Source organism: Sus scrofa, chromosome 14 (genome assembly GCF_054392235.1).
Source record: "Sus scrofa isolate SSC_HxYL_T2T_F1_AM1 chromosome 14, Sscrofa_HxYL_maternal_Yorkshire_Landrace_v2.0, whole genome shotgun sequence".
Lineage (NCBI taxonomy): Eukaryota > Metazoa > Chordata > Mammalia > Artiodactyla > Suidae > Sus > Sus scrofa.
The window spans coordinates 97,527,048-97,553,638 of NC_139396.1; the positions used below are offsets into that span (position 1 = coordinate 97,527,048).

The following is a 26,591-nucleotide window of genomic DNA, read 5'->3' on the forward strand; positions in this document are numbered from 1 at the left end:
TTGCATTACCTGGGTTATGCTGTTGGCACTGCTCTGGCTGGTTTTCCACTGGAAATCTCCAAGAACAGTCTGTGTTGTCCACCAGAGTAACAGATGAATGGATATAGTAATGCACTTCCCCTATGCCCAAGTCACCCCTGGCAAAGCTTTTGGTGTTTAAAAGACTGCATTCCTGGAGTTCCCGTCATGGCTCAGCAGTTAACGAATTCAACTAGGAACCACGGGGTTGTGGGTTCAATCCCTAGCCTTGCTTGGTGGGTTGGGGATCCAGAGTTGCTTTGAGCTGTGGTGTGGGTTGCAGACTCGGCTCGGATCCCACGTTGCTGTGGCTCTGGCGTAGGCCGGCGGCTACAGCTCTGATTCGACCCCTAGCCTGGGAATATCCATATGCCATGGGAGCGGCCCAAGAAATGGCAAAAAGACAAAAAAAAAAAAAAAAAAAAAAAAAAAAAAAGACTGCATTCCTTCTTGCAGGACGACCTGGGAACCACTGAGTGTACCTAGATGTAATGATTCCTTGTTATCTGCAAGGTTATCCACTGAGTACCTCATTTCCTATCATTCTAGGAAGTTTCGATGTGGGAAAGAACTGATCTCAATATAACATCCATTGCATATTTTCTTCCACGTCTTATTAAATAAAGGAAAGGATGCCATGTACAACATTCAGACTGCAAGGATGCTTGAACATTATCTACAGAAAGTTTAAAACCAGTCCTTCCACAACCCAGCCTTAGAAAAAGAAGAGGCACTATGGTAAGCTTTGGCTTATCACTGCTGAAAACATGACCACAGCAGAAAGCCCAGAGACAGAAGCCCAGATGCTGGGGTGACCTGGGTTCAAACCTTGAATCATCTACTTACTGTAAGACTTGAGGCAAGTAATTTCATCCTTTGTATGCCCCAATTTCCTCATCTACAAAATGAAGATAATAAACTACAACATTATGGGTTGATAGGAAGATATATGTATAATTGGAGTCCCCAAAGGAGAGGATGAGGAAGCAAAGTACTGGATGAAATAACAGATGAATTTTTTCCAAATTTGATGAAAAAACTCAAATTTGATCCAAAACTCAATCTCAAGACAAGAAACATGAAAAACATTACATCAAAGCACACAATAATAGCAAACCCCAAACTAAAATAAAACTGCCAAAAACTACATCAGTGGTTCTCAAGCAAGGACTACTTCTCCCCATTCCTACTCCCTCGGGGACGTTTAACAATATCTGAAGACATTTTTGGTTGTCACAGCTGGGAAGGAGAGAGTGTGTGTGACTGTCTTCTAATGGGTAGAAGCCAGGAATCCTGCTAAACATCCCATAATACACAGGACAGCCCTCCTAAAAATGAATTATCCTGCTCAAAACATCAATAGTGCTAAGGTTGAGAAACACGAAAGACATACAATAATCAAAAATGCTTAAAACCAGTGATAAAGAGAAAATCTTAAAATCTTATCCTTATATTTTCTCATTCTGGATAAAAACAGAAAGTATATGACACTGTCATATTAAGCATTTTCCACAAATCACTTATCCTGGTTAAGCCAGGAGGTGTAAAGGTGCCCAGACTGGTAGAGCTACTTGGAGGGGTTTCCAGAACTCACAGGTCAATGCGACTTTTTTTTTAAGCCTGCTTTTAACTGATAGAATTTAGGGACCTACACTACATGTCAGGTGTTCTGAAAATTCTGCTCTGTGGTTCTCTTGACACTTAGGTAAGGACTAAGCAGTGGATGCAAGTTAAAAATCTCATTTCAGCTCAACAAACATTTACTAGGACTACTTCCATAGTATATACTGTATATCAATGCAGTTTTCCAAGTTGGTCTCTTCATTTAATGCAGTACTTTTCCTGCCACATTATGCCTATTTATTATAAACTCCAGCCCACATCACAAAAAAGTTTTAAAAATCCCCACCAATTCTACTTTCTTTGTTATGACAAGATTAATGGATCTTTTAAAATCAGAGATGAAATAACATGTGACAAAATATCAAGAATAAAAACCCAGACAGAGTGCATACCTACTAAATACGAGGCAATGGATGAGGTACCTCATAGTCATGATCTCATAATCCTTAAATAAATCGTCTGGGTTTGGTATTACCGCCATTTCCATTTTATAGACAAGACAGATGAAGAGGTTTGCTAACCTGCCTCTCTAATCATAGGGAAAAAGCGGTGGGACCAAGATTTGAACTGAGGTCTGTTTTGAAAACCCACGCCCCACCAAAAAAAAAAAAAAAGTAATAATATACAACTTCAGATCATAAATGTACTTTCAGTTTACTATTTTGGATCTTTGTAACAAGTCAGTGCACATATACACTGCTAGAGCAGTGCTGGTCCACCATAAATTTATTCAGATATTTTGGAACCCTAAGCCAGCTACATTAAGGCATATTAGTCTATATTTCTCCATTTTCCTCTGTCAGAGGGAAGAAAAGTGAGAGTGGTCACAGCTATGGTAGGAACTGTGTATGTCATTTTTTGAAAACTGTTTATAGTTTTACCTTTATAAATGCCTAGACTGGGAGAAGGGAAGGAAGAGATGGTTATTTTTGTTCTGTATGTTCCCCTCAGTCATACAAATCAGATCTTTTGGAGGTAGTGGCTTGTTTATTTGTTTGTATTTTGGTGGCCATGCCCATGGCAGGCAGAAGTTCCCAGGCCAGGGATCTAATCCACACCACAGCAGCAACCCAAGTCACTGCAGAAACAATGCCAGATTCCTAACCAGCTGCCCCACAGGAGAATTTCTAGGTAGGTTTTAATAGAATGTACAAAGAGAGCTAGAGACATACACTTGTTTTTCCTGAATGGTTTTAAAAAAGTCACACTAAAGGGAAACAATACTTAAGAACACTCATAGTAACACACTAACCAACAAAATCGTTTAGCTTAAAAAAATCAGAAATTCATAAGAGTTCTAAATGAGTCAAATTTGAATTTTTTGTCTTAAAAGTAACCCTACAAGTTTCAAAAATGAATTTTCAACACAACTGGAACAACTGAGCCAAACTTCTTATTCAGTAGAGGAAATGATAGAGCAATATGTGTTTTATTGAGCAAGTTATATATATATGATAGAGAAAATGATAGACCAATATATGTTTTATTGAGCAAGTAATATATATAATTTATCTTAAGCTTGAAACAGTTAAAAGTAGATGTAACTTCAAAGTTGCTTTCTTTTTTTTAAAACTTTACTGATAATTTATTTCCCTTCTTTCTCAGGTGATTCTAAATACAAGTTATAGAGAATTCAAAACAAATGAAATTTTATATAACTAATCATTGATTAACTTTGCAAACATGTCTTGTTTCCCCTCCCATTACCTTTAATGCTTTTTATAGTCCTGTATGCTCCCAATAAATGAATAAAAAGTTTATACTTACTAGAAAGGACAGTTGTTAGGAAAATATAGTCTGAAAAGGATATGAGTCCACATTCTCCAAGGGTGTAAAATATACTGCCTTCGTCAGCAAATTTTTCTCGTTCCTGGGCAATTTTCTATTGAATATATAGGTCCGACCAAAAGATAAAAAAAAAAAAAAAAAGACATAACAATGAGAATATAGAGATGAATCAGTATTTACCTGACAGTTTTATGCTATTTATCATAAGCATTTTTCTGACGGCCATTCCAAATTCATGGATCCTTTACAGTTTTTAAGATGGTTAAAATAAGACTAAAGATGATTTTGTTTAACACTGGCTTAATGCAAACATCGGAAAATAATTTCAGTGTTATGAACTCCCACCATTTAATGCATAACAGGCCCACTTCAAGGCTGGTTTTCTTTCTTAGTTTTAAAAACAATCCACATTTTTCTATGGAGGTATATAAGGTAAAGAAGAAAATAAAAAACTGAACTAAAATCAATTCTAACTGCCCAAGAAAAATTCTACAAATAATGATTAGAAATGAAGAGGTAAGCAACTACGGTCAACACCCACACAAATGCTCAGAAAACTAGTTTCTGAAATAGTAATTTTAACATTCACCTCATGACCCCCAAGAAACTTAGGTTTGCAATGTAGAACAGTCTGCAGGGTAAAGAATATCTCTGAAATATAATGTCAAATCAGACACACACACCAAACTTTAGGTGTGATTTAATTACATTTCCTATTACTTTAGTGGAGGCTCTTAAATTTCAACTATTTGAAGAAACTCTCCTAAAACTTAGCTTTCACTCTAAGTATGTATTTATTGTTTTTAATCTATAATGCCTACAGAGTGAGTTAATTTTCAGGCTCAGTAATGGTCTATCTGGAAAGTGGTCTCCTCCTGGGTGTTTAAGGAAAGCTATCCCATTTTCTGATTTCCTGACAAACCATAAACTTAGTGGTGATACTGAAGATACCTTTCAAAAACTGAAAAGGATCCAACAAAGAATTAGACATGAAACTCATTTCCATAAGTTCTGGACCAAAGACAGAAACTTGAGGAATTTTTCTGGGTGCCAAAAAAAGAAATAGGAGGTTTTAAAAACCCAAACTAACAAAGCGCAGTCAAAGTCATAATGTCATGCAAGCACAAAATAAGAAGCAGCACTGCAAGCATAACCTTGGGAGGAGTATCATGAAAACTAAACCAACAAGCACCACCACACCATCATCCAGGTACACAACTATCCAATAGGTTACCTCGGTCTAGTGAAGATCCCATTATACACCACAAAGGAAAGAAAACTGGTTAACCAATTGAAGACACAAGCAGCAAATGAAATTATCGTGATCTTCTTAGTAAACCCATTCGAAATAGCCTCTTATAGTTAAGTGCTTATAATATGAAAAGTAACCATGGACAGGCAAAAATCAGCCTGAACATGAACAAAGCAGTAAGAGGTTCTGACGGCAGTTTCTACTTAGGAAAGGCCTTCTCTGACTTATTTGAGATGGGCGGAAAGCCTGGTCTGGTATGACAACATTTAGAAATGACTTCTTTGAGCCCAAACCAAAAATGAGCCTATAGTCCAGTGTGTTTAAGGTTAGATCTCATATCACACTTGATCTTCTACCAAGAGATGAAACACAAACTTCAGACAAAAAAAGGTTACTGGGTGAAATCAAGAGCAGCAAAGCTGTTTAATGGTAAGTTAATATTTTAATTTGTGTCTTTCTTCTTTAAGCATTCCCCTAGTTGCTTAAAGTCTTTGATTAGGTATATTCCCCAGATTTGAAAACGCTGGCAGTTTTTGCCAGCTTAATTAATGTCTTAGAGTTCCCTACTGTGCCATTTTTGGTCTCTTTGTACTTTTTGACCTTGAATGATTTGAAAAGTACAGGTAAATTGTATTGTAAAAGATCCCTCAATTTGCGTTAGACTAATGTTTCTGCATGATTACCTTCAAATTCATGAAACTAGGAATTCATGTTGATATCTCTAATGCCATTCTATGGAACACAATTTAGTCTTGCCCCTTATATACTCGTGACTCCCTTCAAGAGGGAAAAACCTGGCTCCCATTATCCTCAATATATTTACTCATTTGCTCAAGCTTAGTATACAAAAAAGTAGTTTCACAATTGCTAATCATCTCTATAAAAAACAAACGTATCATCTAGAATTCAATATTTGTTGCAGTTTTAAGTAAAATGCACTTCTGGTGAAATGCACAAATCCAATATACAATTCAATGAGTTTTATAAATATGTATCTGAGTAACCCACATCACTATCAAAATATAAAATATTTCCATCACCTCTGAGGTTTCCTTTATGCCCCTCTACAGTTAATTCCCATATTTTTTTTTTTTTTTACCTTTTTAAGGGTTTTTTTGTCTTTTTTTTTTTTTTTTTTTTTTAGGGCTGCACCCTTGGCATATGGAAGTTCCCAGGCTAGGGGTCAAATTGGAGCTGCAGCTGCTGGCCTACACCACAGTCACAGCAATGCCAGCTCCAAGCTGCATGTTCAACCTACATCCCAGCTCATGGCAACAACGGATCCCTTGACCCATTGAACAAGGCTAGAGATTGAACTCATGTCCTCACGGATAAGAGTTGGGTTTGTCACCACTAGGCCACAATGGGAGCTCCTCTCATCATATTTTTAAAGCATAGATTAGTTTGGTCTATTCTAGAACTATCTATTCTTGGTATTACCAGTATATACTCTTCAGTGCCCAGCTTCTTTAGCTCAATATAATGCTGGGGAAATTCATCCACACTGTATTTATCAGTAGCTCACTCATTTTTATTACATAGTAGTATAATACTCAATAAAATAAAAAATGAAAGTAATTTAATTCGATTTGTTTTGTGTATAATAATATTGCACATAATAATGCACACAAGTAAAATCACAACTTATTCATTCCTTTATTGATTAAACACTAAGTCATTTTCAGTTTGGGGCTATTTTGACTTTCCTCAAAGCTATACCTTTTTTACTTGCAGTATCGGTGAATGAGAGTTCTAGATGCTTCACATCACTGTCAACATTTGTGTTGCAAGTCTCTTTAATTTTAGCTATTTTAGTGGTATCTCATTGTGGTTTTATTGAGCATTTCCCTGATGACCAATGTTTTAAGTCATTTGTTCAACTCTTTTGCCCATTTTTAACTGGGTTGTTTGTCTTTTTATTACTGATCATTATATGTTCTGGATCTGAGACTTTTCAGTGTGGTAGCCAGACTCCTAGTTGACCCCAATGTTTCTTGCCTCCTGATACTCATGTCCTGATGTAGACTTCGTCTCTTCCCACACTGAATCAGAATTGGTCTATTAACTAACAAAATACAGCTAAAGTGATAACGTGTTACTTCTAAAGGTAAGACATAAAAGGCACCTTGCTTTGTTGGAGGGAAGCCAGCTGTCATTTGAACCCTCAAGCAGGCTTGTGGAGAGCCTACAGAGAGAGGATCTGAGGCTTTGGAATGAGTCAGGAGTATCTTAGCAGGCATTTGAGTGATTCATATTAGAAATGAATCTTCCACCCCTGGTCAAGTTAGATGACTAAGCCCTTAGCCCACATCTGACTGCAACTTAATGGAAAAGCCTGAGCCAAAATCATCTAGTCAAATTGCTCCCAAATTTCTTATTGCCCAAAAGCATGAGAGAAAAGAAAGGATAATTACTGTTTTAAGCCACTAAGCTTCAGATTTGCTACTTAGCACTAGATAACAAATATAGTCAAATATGCTCTACGAGTACTTCTGTAACTTATAATTTCCATTTTATTTTGACAATCAGAAGATTTTAACCTTCACGAAATCTAATTTATCAATTTTTTTCCTTTATGGTTACTGCTTTCTATAAGCTATGCAAATAAATAAATTTTTGCCTATCTCCATTCCATAAAGATATTCTCTTATACTTTCTTTTAGAAGCCTTATAGTTATAGATATTATATTTAGGTCTATGGTGCATTTCAAATGAACTTTGTATATCAGGAAGTAAAATGGTAAGGTTTATTCTTTAAAATATGGATATATTGTTGTTTCTAAGCTACTTGTTGCAAATACCTTCCTTTCCCTATTTAATTATTTTGGCATCTTTGTTAAAAATCAATTTACCATGTAAGTGTTCATCTTCTCTTCTATAGTACTTTCTGGCTTAAGTAGCCCAGTTTCTTTTGAAGACCTTTGGATTACTAGCAAAGTAAGACTGTTTTCCAAAATACAAATAAACATGGTTTATTGGATGGTTAAAAAGGCATATAATAGAATGTATATATGTATGTGTGACTGGGTCACTTTGCTGTACAATAGAAAATTGACAGAACACTGTAAAATAACTATAATAGAAAAAAATTTAAAAATCAGGTAAAGAAAAAAAAAAAAAGGCACATAGTAATCACCAACACCAAAACTGTCATAAAACCATCGAATTTGGAACTCCTGTCATGGCTCAGTGGTAACAAACACAACTGGTATCCATGAGGACGAAGGTTCGGTCCCTGGCCCTGCTTAGTGGGTTAAGGATCCTGCATTGCTGTGAGCTGAGGTATAGGTTGCAGAGACAGCTGGGATCCCGCATTGCTGTGGCTGTGGTGTAGGCCGGCAGCTGCTGCTCCGATTCAACACCTAGCCTAGGAATTTCCATATGCCACAGGTGCGGCCTTAAAAAGACAAACAAAACAAAACAAAAAAACACCCACCAAATTTGATCCCTCAAATTATTTAAAGCTAGGAAGAGAATCAAATAAATATGTCAAAATTTAGGAAGAAATGGGAATAATTAGAAAACCAATTTTTAGACTATTTTATGTTGCATGGATGTTTCTTAGCTGATCTTTTAAAATGAAAAGACTGATTTTCTACCATAAATGATATTCTCAAGTCAAACAGCCACAACACATGAAGAATCTATGAAAATAGATATACTTGAGTTTAATAATGAATAAACTTTTAAAAGCACCAAAGTGTGGCGAAAATGGAAAATCAAGATTCAAGGAAGGAGAGTGGAAGGAAGGGTTTTGGTTATTTTTTCCTACTTCTAAAGTCTTATCAGTGTTTAAATCTGCAAATTGAGACTGTCAAGTAAATTTTTCCTTCACTTAATCTTTTGGATAAAGTTTAATCTTTGGCTAAATTTTAAGTCATTTTTCTAAACAAATACCATTTATTACACTTCTGGGATGACATGAAGGCACAGCGCAAGGAAAACATTATCTTTCTCAGCAGACTGGTGGTAATGTTCATTTCCTTTGTTTCAGAGGTGCTTATTTACATTTTTTGTTACTAGTGAACATTTATATTAATATGTATTTTTACTAAGAAAATCACATAAATATTTGTATTTAGTTCAAGTAATAAATTCAATATAAACACTAAACATAATAAACTAAAAAGAAAAAATCTACGTAAAAGTCAAAAGAAATAGAAAATATTCTAATTCTACTGTAAGGCCATAGAATGTGATATTAAGTAATATATTATCAGTTTGGTAAAGAAATTTATAGAAACTTAGTCCATATTAAAGTTCTTGAGGTAAGATTCTAGCAACTACTTCAGTGTATATGCTGAAAATTAAACAGTACTCAGTATTTTTAAAAGAAACTATAATTGCAGATTCCTTACAGAGCATTATAATATTTTATGCATCTTAGAAGCTACATATCAAACACTAATCCAATCACTTGAATCTCTGAAATTAAGGCTGTGAAAGCAGAATGCAAGTAAACTGATCAGAATAGAGTTTCTATTAAATTTACTGACAAATGTTAACCCCTTTTGGAGAACAAGATTTATGCAAAATGTTTCAAAGCAGCTTGCTGAGTTAAAATGAAATTTAACTGTTTTACTATTGATTTACATGACCTAGTCTTAGATCTTACACGTTTTAAAACTTAAAACATAACTATAGACTCAGTATCACTAAAACATTCAAATTATTGACTTCAAGTACAGGCAAATAAATTAACAATCTTGTAAGAGTCCTGGTATTGACCTCAACCGCCCCATATCCTGAATCTTTTTTCGAATGAGCAGAAAGACTTAAAAGTAAACTTACAGCAAATCATACTTTATACATGTGTAACTGGTACACTTCTTGGTTAGTCTAAAACATTAATTGTTTTACCAGGATGGCTTTGTGCTGAAGCATTCACACTCAGGTTCCTGACCAATCATATAAATTTATATAATATCTGGCTAAAGTTGCAGGTGCCATCTGAAGCCCTGGGACTGGGATTTCTAGACATAATTCAAATTTGTTACTATGCACTGTATTCAAATAGCGAATCCTGTTATAATAGGACTGAATAAAATAGGACCAATAATTTTGCCTTCTAGGATTCAACTACAAAGCCAGAGAGAAAAATCCTATGTAGGAACTTAATCTCATTATTTATTCTAATTAAGATCTACTTTTCAAGTTCTATGGTTTGAGGTAAACATTTTTTTCTATCAAACAGAAGTTGAAGGACCATGGTGGGAAGATTGATGCTAACACATCATCCAGAACCTCAAAACATCTCTGGTATATAGAAACTCTGATAAAGATGACCACTTTACTATTTAAATTAAAATGTCATCTTTTATGAGACTGAAATAATTGGATTGTTTTAATATTAACATTTCTCTATATTGCTTAAACATATTTCAAAGCCTATCTAAATCCCTCAAGAAATATTTGAGGTTGAACTTCAAAAACAAATTAATATTAATAATATGCTTCCTCCAAAATATGTAATTTTGGCATATCATCTCCAAATGATAAGTAAGATTTCTACCTAAGATTGGGGTCAGGGCAGGGAGGCAGGGTGTTAGAAAGAGAAAATTCAGCAATTTTCCCATGCAATTAACGCTCACACTTCATAGTTCAGTTGGTACTTAGATAAATGCCAAAAGCATTGTGTAAGATGTCGATCTTAAACAATCACACTATTCTCAAACAAAGAGAAAATGTTGCACAGTTAAAATATGTGTTATCTTTCTTCCCCCATCTCATACCTGAACTTGCAGAAAGGCAGAATTTGGGGATATGTCAGATACAACTTAAATTGAGATGTTTCTAATTTAGAGTAGTTTATGAGTTCTTTTTCTTCTAACTTAGTTTCCAGACTTTTTAAAGACAGTATTACATCTGAGCAATAAACACAAACACCGTGCAACAAACTGTGGAAGGTGAATGCTTAAGATCCTGGAAACTTCACTCTGTCAGAAAGCCATTCTCTTTTCAGTCCCAATTCTAACCACTTCAGCTCTGAGAACAACTCCAAATATCTAAAATGCAAATGTCTTCCTATTTTATTAACAGGATGGCTATAGAGAATATGGATACAAATGAGGATGCTTTAAAAAAAAGTGGCAGAAGATTTGATTAAAGCAATGACAAAAATTCAAAAGTCTAATGGAATAGCATTAACTTCAAAGAGATAATATGACTTTATTGAGATGATTTATTTCAGTCCTCAGTATCTGAGGTATTATCAAAACCCTAGATGGGGAAAATCATCAATTCTATTAGTTTCTACTACAGTACGCTGCAAACTTGCTTCAGGGCAAGTCTGGGTAGGAGAATCCATGTTTTGCCATTACTGATTATCTGCTACCTAAATCTAAGAATTTAATTTTGAATGTTGGCCACTCAAATCAATCAGTGCACTGTCCTGAACTCAGCAGCAGTCTTGGTTTCTGTCATATGGGTTAGAAAAGGCTTCTCTATCATTTATAGAAAAACAACCTTAAATTCAAATTTTGAAAAATAAGTCAATACGGTGTTTCACTTTCCCTCACTTGGAAATAATTATTACAAGAAAAAAATTCATTAAAAGAGCAAAAATAAAAGAGTTTCACTCTCAGGATCCCTGTTCACACGCTTAGTTTACACTACTGTAGTAACTATCATCTCCTAGGAAACCCTTTAGATGAAGAATTTTTAAATTATTTGGAAATCAAACATTTTTAGGTAACGAATACTACTGACCACTAAAGACACATCAACAATTTACAAATTATAGCTTGCACGGTCTACATGCTAAAGTGCTTGCATTATCTCATTAGCCCTCACTGCAATTCTATGAGATAGGTGATACCACTATCTGCACTTGACAGATAAGAAAACTGAAGATTAGAGAAACTGAATAAGAGGTCCAAGGTGACAATACTATAAAGTGGCAGGACAGGTCACGGTATGACTCCAGAATCCATGCCACGAACCATTTTATGTTACATTGTATCAAATGCACAGAAATACACCAGCTATCTAGACTGTTTGCAATTTCTAAAATTGTTATTGGGGACTGAATAGTTTTGGAGCAAAACATAGTTTGTTGTTGTAAAACATTAATCTTGAGGCTAGTTCATTTGTCTTCAAGTTGAAGATGAAAATGATGAAGTGCACATTATGTGTTTATGCCTTGATTTATTTGAATGCATATTTGATTAATTTTCAAAATGAATATCAAGAAAAGGATGCAATGGTTCTCTATAGTCTTCTTAATTAATATATATCAATCTATAATTGAAGAAGCTTTAAATTTAAGTTTAAAACTTTTAAAAAATGCACTATGGCAAAGACATATAAAAACTAAGAACTATTCTCACACATTCTCTTCAACCAAAGGTCACCAATACATGTAAGTTGAGAACCCATTTTTATCAGAATAGGAAAAACAAAATGTTTTGAGTAGCTTTCATAGAACTCTAGTTGTGTAAACTTGAAATACACTACTGTTTGTGCTGAAAAAATAAGAAAAAGATAATTTGGAACCAAGGCCTTTCATATCAAAGTGAATTTCAAATCTTGTTTTATGATGGAAAAGCTAAACATAAAGGTGTTGGAAATGTAATGATTAGTCATGTTCATGCTTTCAAATCAACAATGAAAAATCAACTGCATTCACAGTTGATCCCAAATTCAAACACAACAGAATCTAAAATAAAAATGTATTTAAAGACATCTTCAAAAAAACTTAGTATTTGGGACAACCAAATAAACCATACTCTCCTTGGAAGCATTTAATGATTATCTTATTGTTTCTTTTTTCAACCTGAATAATCAAGGACAAGGGTTAAATCAACAAACTTTAGTAGTGGTGGAACTCAGAGACTGGAAAGAGACATTATGGATACTCCTCACAGCAATATAATAAGTACTGACACCATTCATAAGCTGCATCAAAGAACAGCACTTATGCTACCAGAAAAACAAAATGATTCCAGCCTTTCCACAGGCAACAGGAACTCTGCATGCAAAGGACAAATCCCTGTAAGGAAGCAAGCAAGAAAGCCCCCTTCTATAAAGTAACTGCTCATTGACCTTTGGAAGCTTAAAGAAGTTTCACTAGTGTCACCAAAATGAGTATATTTATGGAATGCAATACAATAACCAATTCCCCCACTACCTAAGAAAAAGAGTTTATTATTTTTAATATAAAAAGCTTATTAACCAGAGATCCTTAAGAATACAGTAAAACTTGATTTTGAATCCTTGATCAACAAGGGATATTCCCTTCAATAGTCAAAATTTAAAGGTGTTCTTTGTCAACGATGGGGGTTGACTACTTAATGCTGTAGATTCCAAGCCCTTCCCAATTCCTACCTCCTTTCTCCTGTCTAGTAAGGACACTGACCTGAGGCAAGTCATTTTAAATCTCCAAGTCTTTAACCACACAATTATCAAAGGAGAAGAACTGTTCTTAGCTGCCTCCTACAAACTGCCCTGCCATAATGAGAGAACTACAAAGTGGCTGTGCTCAACCACGGGTGTTAACATCTCACTTGCTTTGTGCTCCTCAGCACTCTGCCACAGCTATTCTAAAACAAAATCTCTAGGATTAGAAACACTGATAATGGCATTATCAATAAATTGTTTTGGTTTAATAATTTAAGTATTTGTTGTTTTGTTTCAGAATTCAGTTAAAGGCAAAGGCAATATAATATATTGCACCAATAACTGGGTTATTGGGGATTTGGTAAGGAGACTACCAAAAATATATACCATTTTAAGAACAAGGAAGTGGAGTTCTCTTGTGGTGCAGCGAGTTAAGGACCAGTGTTGTCACTGCAGTGGCTTGAGTTGCTACTGTGGCGTGGGTTCAATCCCTGGTCCAGGTGTGGCAAAAAAACCCATAACCAAAACCAAACCAGAACAAAACACCAAAGATGTTCTAATTCAGTTTAGTTTATATTTTTGTTAAGAAGTGCAAGAGTAATTTTTTAAGTGAATACATTTGAATGATTTATAAATATAATTAAAAAGTCTAAGCCTTCGAACATCAATTTAAAGAGTACTTCTTAGGCATGTCCTTTGTCAGCCTACAATCTATATACCCTTTTTCATGGTTTTCTCCATGTATTTGTCTGCTTTTCCCAGTTAAAGTTGATGGTTAGCTCAAAAAAGCAAAATAATGAAGTCTTTCTAAATGGTCCATCTGTTTCCCCTTAAATTATTTTATTGAGCAATGAACAACTAAGCAACTGCTTACCTGTACTTACTATATAACAAATTTCAAAAGGAAAAAAAACCACTAAATTTTCACTTCAAATTACTGTTGTCTCACCATCCCTGTTGCAAGGCAACCAGGACCATGGCATCTCTACTAAGACTAAACGGCCCAATCACGTATTCCTCATACAACAACTAAAACAGTTTCTTGACCTTTTGTGTGACACATAATGTTAAAACTTCCTTTTAAATTATGCTAGGTACTATATTCTCAAGGACTTGTGCAGTGTTTGAATTGTTATATTAAAGACAGAGTATGTTAATTTAAAATGACAGGAACTGAATCATTCTGAAGGGAGCAGGGAAAGGACAAGAGCATGCACTGAACCTTTGTCCTTAAAGCATTACTATGGGTTTTGAAACATTAATTAACTTAAAGCACATGCTGCTGAATCAGTACCTGCCAGAAATCCTGATCAGAAGATGAGAAAAAGAAAGAAAATTGACATTGTTTGATTATATGAACAACACCTCCCAAATCAAAGACATAGAAATTACAAAATATTATAACATATAAAGAACCAAATGTGATTTGTAATAAAATCACTGAAGACCTGGAAATAGGAAATGAGGAACACACAGAAATGTTTTATATGTTACTGGCTAAGTACAATAAGACAAAACAAAACAAAACAAAATCCTCAATAATGCAATTCCTAACCTCCCCAAAATAAAACATACAATTACATAAAAACTTTATATTACTATAAAAAGAAAAAAGAACAGTTACCTATTTCTTAAAGAAAAGGGAAAGCAAACACTTAATTTTTTCCATGGGTAGTCAAACCTTTCTTTAATTAATTAAGGTTTCTTTCTTTCTCTCTTTTTTTTTTCTTTTTGCTTTTTTGGGGGGCCACACCGGTGGCATATGGAAGTTCCCTGGCTAGAGGTCAAATTGGAGCCACAGCAACTTGTAGATCCGAGCCACATCTGTGACCTGCAGCGCTGGATCCTTAACCCACTGAGCCAGGCCAGGGATTGAACCTACATCCTCATGGATACTAGTTGGATTCATTACCACTGAGCCACAACGGCAATCTCCAATTAAGGTTTCTTATTAGGGTGTCTCATTATCATTTCTATTTTTATTTTATTTTATTTTTTATTTTTTTCTATTTTTTAATTTCATGGCAAATTCATTGCCTTACTACCCATATTTAACAAATAGGCAATCAAACTCAGATGAGTTCAGAGGATTAATAACCACTCTAAGGAAGAGCTCAGAATAACTACTGAGAAACAGGTCTCTCACAAAAAGTATGCTGCACTAAAAGAAGTACTATTCACATTGGTAATAAAAAGCCAGCCATCATGAAGGCTGGCATTTGATGAAGCAGTTTAGGTGAGCAAATTTAGCTGGATGCCACTCCAAAATACTTTCAAATATCAACTTGTTTCAAAGATTTTTTTTTTTCAACAAACAAACTTCACTGGCTGCGAAATAAAATTTGACCTGAATTTATCATACTTCTCAAACTAAGCCAAATAAGATGATAAGAGTTCCTGACTGAGAAAATATATGCAATCAGCAATTTATAAGCCTAAGACTAGGACTGATGTGACAGAGGCCCAAAGGATTTTACAGCCCTGGGATGAGATGAATCACTGAACAGAGGACAGCTCAGAAATGAGAAATCAAACCAGAGGTCTCTCTTCAGCTCATGGACTAGCTATTTAATGCTGGCCAGGGCTCATTACAGAGACAGCACAAGGAGATTTTATAGCTGATTTAACTGAAAAGGAAAGAACAATGGAGAGAGCAATTAAGAAGAGAGTATGCTTTTCTGTACCATTTTATACAAAGAAGAAACCAGATAACATACATGATAGCAGCTAATGCCTTTCATAAATTGAGTAAAGGGCTCAAAGTCATACAAAATAGTTATAATTTTTGTTTGTTTTTTTAGGGCCGCACCCACGGCATACGGAGGTTCCCAGGGTAGGAATCGAATTGGAGCTATAGCTGCCAGCCATGGCAACGTGGGATCCAAGTCGAGACTGTGTCCTATACCACAGCTCATGGCAACAGCGGATCCTTAACCCACTGATCAAGGCCAGGGACAGAACCCACATCTTCTTGGATACTAGTGGGGTACCTTAATCACTAAGCCATGATGGGAACTCCATAAAATAGCTATAATTTGTAGAGACAGATACTTTGCTTATTATTATTATTATTAGTCTTTTTGCCTTTTCTAGGGCTGCTCCCGCAGCATATGGAGAATTCCCAGGCTAGGGGTCTAATTGGAGCTGTAGCTGCCGGTCTTCGCAAGAGCCACAGCAACACAGGATCTGAGCCGCGTCTGCAACCTACACCACAGCTCACTGCAACGCTGGATCCTTAACCCACTGAGCAAGGCTAAGGATCGAACCCGCAACCTCATGGTTCCTAGTCAGATTCATTAACCACTGAGCCATGAGGGGAACTCCAGATAGATACTTTGCTTATTGTCCTGATTTTACAGTTACTAAAGCTAACTGACACTCAGAGGTTAAGTGGTCTCTTGCCCAAGGTCATCCATCAAATATGTGGCAGAATCCATATCTGAATATAGGACTGTCTATGTCCAAAGTTACACTCTCTCATCCTGTGCTATTACACACTAAGAAGTACAGCAATCCATATCTTGTATTTCTCATATTCGATTCAGCATACTTCCAACATCTACTAATCATTTACATGTATGTAGCTGTCAAATACTGAGATGTACAAATTGGAAATCCCTTGCAAATTATTTCAGACACCAAAACCAGATTTTCTGAGGGCTGTAGTGTGTACATAAGAACTAAAATTGCTAATTTGTAATAAGAGAGAAAAATGAGAAAGTGGTTTTAAAACAATTTAAAGAACTTTGGATGGGAAAGAAGGAAGATAAAATCTGAAACTAAAACAGATAATGACAATGGGTGTTAAAGGATTTTTTGAAATGCTGAATCAGTACCTGATTTCATGTTGGTAATATAATAATATTTAAAACTTAAGCTTGTCTAAAGACTAACCATAATGAGTAGCTCCATTCAAATGATGGTACATTTAACACACAACCAATCAATATGTGAAAGAGTAAATAGTTTAGTTTGTAACAGAAATATTATTTTCTCTATTATCTTGAATACAATGAGCCAGGTTCCAATTTTCCAAATACAGATGACGGTTTTCACTTTAAAAGTGATGGATTCGGGAAGTTCCCGTTGTGGCTCAGTGGTTAACGAATCCGACTAGGAACCATGAGGTTGCGGGTTCAATCCCTGGACTTTGCTCAGTGGGTTAATGATCCGGTGTTGCCCTGAGCTGTGGTGTAAGTTGCAGATCCGGTGTTGCCCTGAGCTGTGATGTAAGTTGCAGATGCAGCTCAGATCCTGCGTTGCTGTGGCTCTGGTGTAGGCCGGCGGCTACAGCTCTGATTAGACCCCTAGCCTGGGAACCTCCATATGCCGCAGGTGCAGCCCTAAAAATGGCAAAAAGACAAAAAAAAAAAAAAAAAGTGATGGATTCAGTTAAAAAAAAAAAGACCATTTTTCAAAATGCCAAGAGGTGTTCATGGCATATGAGCAAACAATGGAGTAAATAACAGTGAAGTTGAAATTCTAATTTCTATATTCAGGTATTAAAATTTGTATATCTCTTGTTACCTTTCTTTAAAATGAAACACTATGTAGTTTCTCAGGTTAATATTGGCTTCTAGCTATACTTTATCAAAGACGAAAAAATCAACTTCAATACTCTTAGCAAAAACAGAGTGAATACCAAAGCTCTTTTTTTTTTTGCACAAACAGCATTACATTAGTAAAAGAAATACTTGATAAAAGAAATTTCTATTTACAGATAGATCGTATAGACAAATAGCTTGGATATCTGAAAGGTGGTATAGCATAGTCCTTAAGGCACTCAACTCTGGAGCCAGACTACCAATCTGGAATCTTGGCTCCACCATTTACTAACAGTGTGATCTTAAGTTAAAAAAAAAGTCAAGTTACTTTATTTTTATGTACTTTAGTTTCTTACTTGTAAAATGATGAAAATAGAAAGCTATCTAAAAGAGTGGTTGTGTGGGTTATTATGTGTAAGAACTTAGGATTTGGCACATAATAAAAACTCAAAAAGCTTCATCTATTCTTCTTTTTCATATTATTAGTGGTAGTAGTAATAATTCCCTCAGGAGACAAATAGAGGCAAGATTTTTCATAAAGAGGTTTTACTTTACTGGAAAAGTAAACCACTGACAACCAATACCTAAATATGCTAAGAGGTTTTTTTAAGGGGGGCTAAATTTTCACCCACCCCCCAAAATATGTAAAAATTATGAAATATTTGTAGAAAACTTCAGGTTTTAAAGAACTGAAGTATGTTATGTATCCTCTTGGAATGTTACCCCTTTCTAGATTTTTATTTATTTATTTATTTTTTGTCTTTTGCTATTTCTTGGGCCGCTCCCGCAGCATATGGAGGTTCCCAGGCTAGGGGTCGAATCGGAGCTGTAGCTGCCAGCCTATGCCAGAGCCACAGCAACTCGGGATCTGAGCCGCATCTGCAACCTACACCACAGCTCACGGCAACGCCGGATCGTTAACCCACTGAGCAAGGGCAGGGATCGAACCCGCAACCTCATGGTTCCTAGTCGGATTCGTTAGCCACTGCGCCACGACGGGAACTCCCCTTTCTAGATTTTTAAATTTATTTTTGTACTAAAGTATGGTTGCTATACAATAATAGTATATTAGTTTCAGATGTACAACATATTGATTCAATATTTTTATACATTATACTCATTTAAAGTTATTCCATGGAGCTCCCTGGTGGCTCAGAAGGTTAAGGATCCACTGTTGTTACTCCCGTGGCTCGAGTAGCTGCTGTGGCATGGGTTCAATCCCTGCCCTGGGAACTTCCGCATGCTGACGGTATGGCCGAAAAAATAATAGCGTTATTCCAAAATAACACTACTGTATAGCAGAGTGAACTATATTCAATATTCCAAGATAAACCATAATGTAAAAGAATATTTGTGTGTGTGTGTGTAGCAGAGTGAACTATATTCAATATTCCAAGATAAACCATAATGTAACAGAATATTCTGTTACATATTTACACACATATATGTAAATATGTAACAGAATCACTTTGCTATACAGCAGAAACTAACAGTGCGAATCAATTATACCTCAATAAAAATAAATTCATAAAGGTATTCCAAAATAATGACTATATTCCCCTGCTGTTACAATTTTTTTAAGGTAAGAATTTCCCTATTATAAAAGAGAACACAAGTAATATACTCTAAAGATGAGATATAGGACAAATGGAAACATGGATCAAAAAAACATGGAGTGAAAACAAAGTTCTGCCTACACATTTATATTTATCAAGAGAAAAACCTGAATGTGTCAATTCACTAAGAATTTAGAATTGACTGGTTTTAAGTCTCTGGAAATGAAAAGAAAGGTGGGAGGGGGGTAGAAATGTGCCTAATTAACAATGCAGAATTCATAAGAACATCAATCCTGCTATGAAAAACTGAGCAAAATTAAAGCAATTTAAATAAATGTGAATATTCACCAAACTGTCCCATGAGAATTCCCGGCTTCCCCCTCCTAATTTACATTTCTTTGATTTTCAGTACAATTCACTTTTAAAAGATAGGAAATCCCTTACATAACTTACTATACATGTCAAAGAGTAATACTACACTTAACCTTACTCAAGACTCATATTTTATCTACGATATGAAGTAAATAATCACAACCTGAATTAAACATTAAGAGGATTACATTACAGGAAAAAATGTGCCCACACTCCCCTTGGTGAACAGAGACTTTCCTCTAAAGAGAATGGCATTTTAAACTTTACCAAAATTTTAAAAAGAACTTTTACCAAAAAGCGATTAAAAGTATTTGGTTATATTAAAACTTTGATTTTTAACTGGCTCCATCTTTTTTTTTTTCTGCTTATCATCTTTTCTATTACAAACACTGTGATCAGTATTTCCTCTTCTAGACTTTGACCATGCTTTTATCTCTTTCACCTTAATGTGGACATTTCATCTTAATTTGATATGAAACGTTTTCCTGTTCCACGTAAACAAATATTCTTGTAGGTACCATAAAGAAGATGGAAATAAAATACACATTAATCCTTTCTTCTAAATTAGGAGAGATTCTAAGGGGACTGTAATTACAAATAATGAGAAAACTAATTTCAAAGGCATGATTTCTGAAATGTTCAGGGAGAGGTCGGGGGCGGGGGGAACTTAATAGGGAGCAAAGAATAAAAAAATCTATTTTCTAAAAAAGAAATACATGATGAAACGTGATTGAAGGACAATTAGTTTCAACGGGCAATTCACTGCTACTTAAAAAAGAGTATGAACTTTACAGTTTTTATAAGAGAAAAGAAGACTACACCATAGCTCTGGAATATTGGTATTTTCTTGCTTAAGAAATAATCTTACCTAGACCAGGCAGTTTTCCATTGTATCTTGAAAACAAAAAACAAACAAACAAACAAAACAAAGGGGATGGTTTAGATGGAGAAAGACGTCTGTCTATTATATGCAAGAGGAACAGAAAATACAAAACATAATTTCTATCTTCGGTATTCTGAGGGGAAAAAGGAGTAAAGAAAACAGGAAAATGAAGGGTATAAACCACTTGAGATAAACCACACCAATAAAAGACAGCAATTAACTGATTAAATGAATGAATACTTGATAATTATGTGAAAGAAAGGCTTTACTTAGAAATGGTGCTTTGTTTTATAGAACAATTACTGTATGATAAAAAAATTAAACTTGGGAAAGAGTAGTTTTCATTAAAGAAATAATCAAAAATTCATCAAATAACTACATTAACAAATCATAAGGGTACTGCATGGACATTCTAGGGAAAGAGTGCATTAAAAAAAAAAATCTGTGACAGGGAGTTCCCCTGTGGCTCAGTGAGTTAAGGACCCAGTGTTGTCACTGCAAGGGCTAGGGCTGCTGCTGTGGCCTGGGTTCAATCCCTGGTTCTAGGAACTTCCACATGCCACAGGCGCAGCCAAAAAAAGGAAAATCTCCCTCTTCCTCCCCCAAAACTATGCCATATTACATGAAACTAAACATTTTTGTATTAACATCTGTATGTTAGCGCTAACACTTTATTTGTAATGATTTTCAAATATCCTATAATAGAAAATATGAACTTTGTCAAGCTTTGAGGTTTTTAAACTTTTAAACTAGTCTGATCACTTACCTACAAAATATATTCTTAAAACCAAAGGCCACTGACTATAGCTTCTTCATATAAGGTCTGGGTTAGTAGTTCTGAAATGCATAAATGATGCAAGTACTAATAATAATGTATTGCATGACTTTTCTACAAAGGAAAGTGCTAAACATCCTTAAGAGTAAGAGACTAAGGAGTTCCTGTCGTGGCGGAATGGTTAACGAACCTGACTAGGAACCATGAGGTTGCGGGTTCGATCCCCGGCCTTGCTCATTAGGTTAAGGATCCAGCGTTGCTGTGAGCTGTAGTGTACGTCGCAGACGCGGCTCTGATCTGGTGTTGCTGTGGCTCTGGTGTAGGCCGGTGGCTACAGCTCCAATTGAACCCCTAGCCTGGGAACCTCCATATGCAGCGGGTGTGGCCCTAGGAAAGACAAAAAAAGAGAGACTAACATAATAAAAGGTAGTGATGAACTCTGGAAAAAGACCCTCCCCAAAATTCAAAATCTGCCTAATGAAATCCAGTTTCATTTATCAGTTGAAATAGGAATGTTTCATTACTTCTTGGGAATTTCTACTAAAAAAAAAAAAAAAAAGGATAAAAGATGATAGGTATCAAAGTAAAAAACAACCATTCAATTATTTGTCAATAATTATTAATAAGTAACTGTTCAATTATTTGTCAGTTTTTGCCATTCTTTTCTACTTTGTACCAAGAGTTTGTATGAAATTCTAGTACAAAGGAGAAAACACCCCAGGAAAATACTTCTACATCTGTTCTTGTTTTCAATGACAAAAAAAGCCAAAAGTGCAATTCAATTAGAAGGCAATAAAATAAGCTAGTGTTTCTTAATGGTCAAATTAATTAAATGGTGTGATAAACAACTGAGGAATGAGGATGAGAATAAATATTTCTCTAAGCAATTTGTAACTAGTTCATATTCCAAGCTTAAAATAAAAGCAGAAATAAAATTATTCATTTAAAAATCAAGGTTTGAAAGGAAATTCCTCGAGGATGTTAACTTTCTATTAACTTTTTTTTCCTTCTTTTTTTTTTTTTTCTTTGTCTTTTGTCTTTTTAGGGCCGCTCCTGTGGCATATGGAAGTTCCCAGGCTAGGGGTCTGATAAGAGCTACAGCTGCCGCCCTATGCGAGAGCCACGGCAACGCCAGTTCCGAGCCACGTCTGCGACCTACACCACAGCTCACAGCAATGCTGGATCCTTAACCCACTGAGCAAAGCCAGGGATTGAACCCGCAACCTCATGGTTCCTAGTCGGATTCATGTCCCCTGCACCATGACGGGAACTCCTCTATTAAATTTCTAACCATCGTGCGGGAAAATTATTCTAATTACCACATAAATTTGTTTTTTCAAGAGGAAATTGTCTTAGGACTTATATACTCTGGAAACCACTACTTAAGAACTAGAATTCTCTGAGAGGAAAAAAAAAGTCATGATGACCCAAAGGAAAATAATATCAACAGTTGAGTAAGTAATGATTGTTATAACTATTGAGAAAAGGACTTCATAATGGCAAAAATCCCTGGAAAAACTACTAAGCTGACTAAATACTGAATGAAATTTGCACTCTTCATGATAAGATTTAAAAATAATAAGAAACTACTTTCTAGATTTCATATGAAATAAAAGACAATTTATAAAGACATAAATTAGAGCTGAACTCATTTTAAGAATCTTATTTAGGAAGCATGAACTTCACTCCAAAATAAAACCTTAATGAATGTGATAGAAGTTAATACAAGACTTAAATGAAGAACCTGGCAAAGGGATTAAACATGAATATCATATCATGGATGAAAGGGGAATCTGCACTTTTTGCTAGGGGACAAGCTAGCTAGGGTAATTCTACACCTCGATGTAAGCATTTCATTCCCCTATTCTCTTTCAGAACCTGTTCCCCTGGAGGAAGTCAACTTTCATAAGCTTAACTTTCATATAAGTCAAACTTTCGAACACTATACATTGATATCCCTAAATCTTGCCCTTCCCACTCTGATGTCAGAATTTTGTGTTTCAGTGCATAAATATTTGCAATCTGTTAAGACTGCCTTCCAAACATAGAAGCATTGTCATTTTTGTCCCCACAGCAAGGTAGGTACACAAATACTTTAATGTTTGATTGCATTTTACTCTTGCTATTTTATAAAAATGAGTGGAAACTGAAAAAAATGCAAATAACACATATGGTAAGAAATGCAGAGCTCATAAATTTCACACAAGTGAAAAAAAGGTAGAGCTCAAGAGTCATGCCAAAAGTTGCAATATTCAAGTGGACAGGTACCAGTCAAACAGGAAAAGAATTAAAGTGCACCTGTGAAATATGAGTTACCATTAGGAAGCTCTCTAGGAACAGAAGTTTCCCTTTTAATATGTAAAGCTGCTGTTCAACTTGTACATATTCAACTTCTTTACATGTTTTCAGGTTTACATATATATAACAAGAGAGGACTGAATTCTCATGCTACTCTGGATTTCTTCAGTAACCCAAAAAAAGTGATCTGTAAAACTGATTTTGCTATAAGATATTAGTGACTTAATGAGTCATACCTCTAAGGAATATGTGATTGACTAGTTGATTTTTTCCAAATCATCAAACATTTATTGGTTACCTCCTATATGCCAGACATACTCTGGACTCTTGAGTGACACAGACAGATAAGACAGGGGCCTAACCTGCTTGAGACTCTGAAATTAGACCCCGACACTGGTGTCTGCACTATTCCCTACAGGGATAAGGTATTTTATATATATATATATAAAATAGAGACACTAGGGATCAGAGAGAAGACATGGCTGCCCCAGAGCAGAGCCAGGACTCTGAATCTGGGGTTCCTAACATCTAAATGCCCTTTTAGAAATTATGGCTTTAATAGGAGGATATCCACAGATGAAGGCACTGTGCCACCTGAATAGAAAAAGGTTAATTTTTAGGCTGGAAGCCTTAACTGAGATTTCTCAACTCTTAAGGCAGCTACTCATTCTTTCCACTTGTGCAAAAGACATCAGCACTTCTCTCTTCACTGTATCAGTACATATAGTTTTTTTATGTAATGATGCAGGAGCGACACATTCCTGCAAGATCAGTTTTTACTAACACTGACTTCTACCCATCTAGACCCTTGTTTGTAATCCTGCCTTTTCCAGCCACTTCATGATTTTCCTTCTGATTTCCTTCTCTTTAAGCTTTGTAGAGCCATCCCTGGCTCGCTCTTCTTTCTGCTGCACTTTCTTCCTCCTCTTTAAAATTGACCTTTCACTGTTTTTTCTGACCCTGTGAAATATTTTCTTTTTCTTTTTGTAGATTCCAGCCTGAAAGGGAAAAACATGTTTAACTCACTGCTTTAAGATAATAAAAGTGAAACTTTCACTTTCTATACTTAATGATTTATTATATGATTAATTCAAGCAAAAAATAAAGAATTGAAAGTAAACACAAGGCAAATTTATATGCATGTTTGGGTGCACTTTATAACTGTTATAAAACTACTACAAAGGAGTTCTGTAGTTTTCTCGTTTGGATTATTACTACATACTAACAAAGTGGGAGGAGGGTCAAATCAGATAGAAATGCAAATGTAATACTGGGGGGCTTGTTAACCTTTATCATAGCTATGAGTTAAAATTCAGATGTCAACATACACTGAATAGCCCTTAATACATACAGCAGGAACTCATGAGTATTACCTTAAATGGAAAAACATAGAAGAACCTTCTGCTTGATTCTTCTGTAGATCATTTGAAGGCTCTTACAGGCCTCCCAACCTAAGCAACATACTTTTTTTTCATAAGATAAACAGGTACTGAGAAATTTCTCACAAATAATTCTATATGACATGTTATCATAGGTCACTCACCTTTCCATCAAAACGTTTTATTATAAATTGATCCAGACCCAAGTCTGTAAAAGAGGGGGAAAAAAAAAACTTAGCCACTGATTATAACTCAGGTGAAACATGAAGTAACGGTTCTCAGTTGTTTCCAATCACGCAATAAAATTTAGAAGATAGTTTAGCTATGACACTATTCAAATGCCATAGAAATTAAAAATTTCAGACTCAAAGTGTCAGTGCTAAAAGATTTTATTTTATATATGAAAATGAGAAGCTCTGAGAGGATACAGAGGGTAGAACTTCATGTGTAAACCTATTCAAGAACCAGAACCCTGGACTCTTCCCAAGGTGGTACTATTTTCATTACATCAAGATGATATATTACCTCTAAATAAGGTGAGGAAGTTTAATTTGAATGCACAATAATTTTTATATAAAGTTAAAGCAAGAAGAGTATAATATCAGAAGACATTTTACAACACACCTAAACAGATACAAATAGACCATCTTAATATTACCTTTTAAAGGTAGGTTAAAGAATAAATTTAACAATGCTTGAGAATCCCTAGCATTGTGAAATCCTAAGCACTGTAAAAGATAAAAGCAAATACATTAAGTGCTCTTGAGGGCTGGGATTTTTTTGTCATTGTTGACTGCTTTATTGCAGAACTGGAAATAGTGCCTGATCAATAAATACCTTAAAAAAATTGAATGAGTAGGATAGAATTCCTGCCTTGAAGAATCACAATTTAGTTAGAAAGACATATGCATATACTAATTAATTAATACTACAAGGGAGGATAAATAAGTTCAATAAGAAGGTGCTGTGGGAGTTTTTAGAGTGGAAAAATCAGTTCCCAATTATAATTATTTTTCTTGCATAGTCACTCAGTTCTTTTCTTTCAGTTCTCACTGTACTGATGCCAGTTCACACCTTTATCTTACTATCCCCACAGTATCACAATGATTGGATTATCATCACTCCCCAAGGAAGCTTTCTGTATCTTTCCTTCTACACGTCTGTTAACACATTCTCCTTTCTAAAATGTACTTCACCTGCTAGAAGCCTGCCCTGAACAAAATGAACCACTGACAGCAAAAGAAAGAGATATCAGGAAAAGGGAAATTTTAAACAACACAAATCTAATTTGAAACCTCACAGCCACTGAAGAAGATATCACAGTCATAAATGTATACCATGCCTCTATGATAAAAGGATAGAGAACAAGTAAGAGTTGTAAACAATTAAAATTACAATTGCCTATCTCCCCCATTTCTTTTCTCTTTCTTTTTGCTTTTTTATGGCCACACCCATGGCATATGGAAATTCCCAGGCTAGGGGTCAAACTGGAGCCACAGACATGGCCACAGACAGCCACAGCAACGTGGAACCTGAGTCATGTCTGTGACCTACACTACAGCTCAAGGCAACGCTGGATCCCCGACCCACTGAGTGACACAAAGGATCAAATCCACATCCTCGTGGATACTATTTGGATCTGCTTCTGCTTTGCCACAATGGGAACTCCCTCCCCCTATTTCTTAACATATTGTCAAAAGATTAGGAAAGGTTATCTCCCAGGACCACTGCTAAAAAGACAACAGGATGGAAAATAGAAAATATAA

General features: G+C 35.4%; 1 protein-coding gene across 6 annotated transcripts in view; it reads right to left on the bottom strand.

Annotated features, from left to right (window-relative positions):
- The window catches only part of MICU1 (mitochondrial calcium uptake 1), a 242,021-nt gene that overhangs the window by 120,530 nt on the left and 94,900 nt on the right, over positions 1–26,591 (bottom strand). For 5 of the 6 annotated variants that reach the window (XR_014825569.1, XR_014825571.1, XR_014825570.1 and 2 more), the window contains 2 exon segments: positions 24,990–25,033; positions 3,409–3,523 (listed from right to left, as the gene is read on the bottom strand). Coding sequence is in view for 3 of the 6 variants with exons in the window: in XM_005671068.4 (XP_005671125.1) it covers positions 3,409–3,523; positions 24,990–25,033 (159 nt within the window). In the remaining 3 variants the exon portion in view is untranslated. 6 annotated transcript variants of the gene reach the window in all.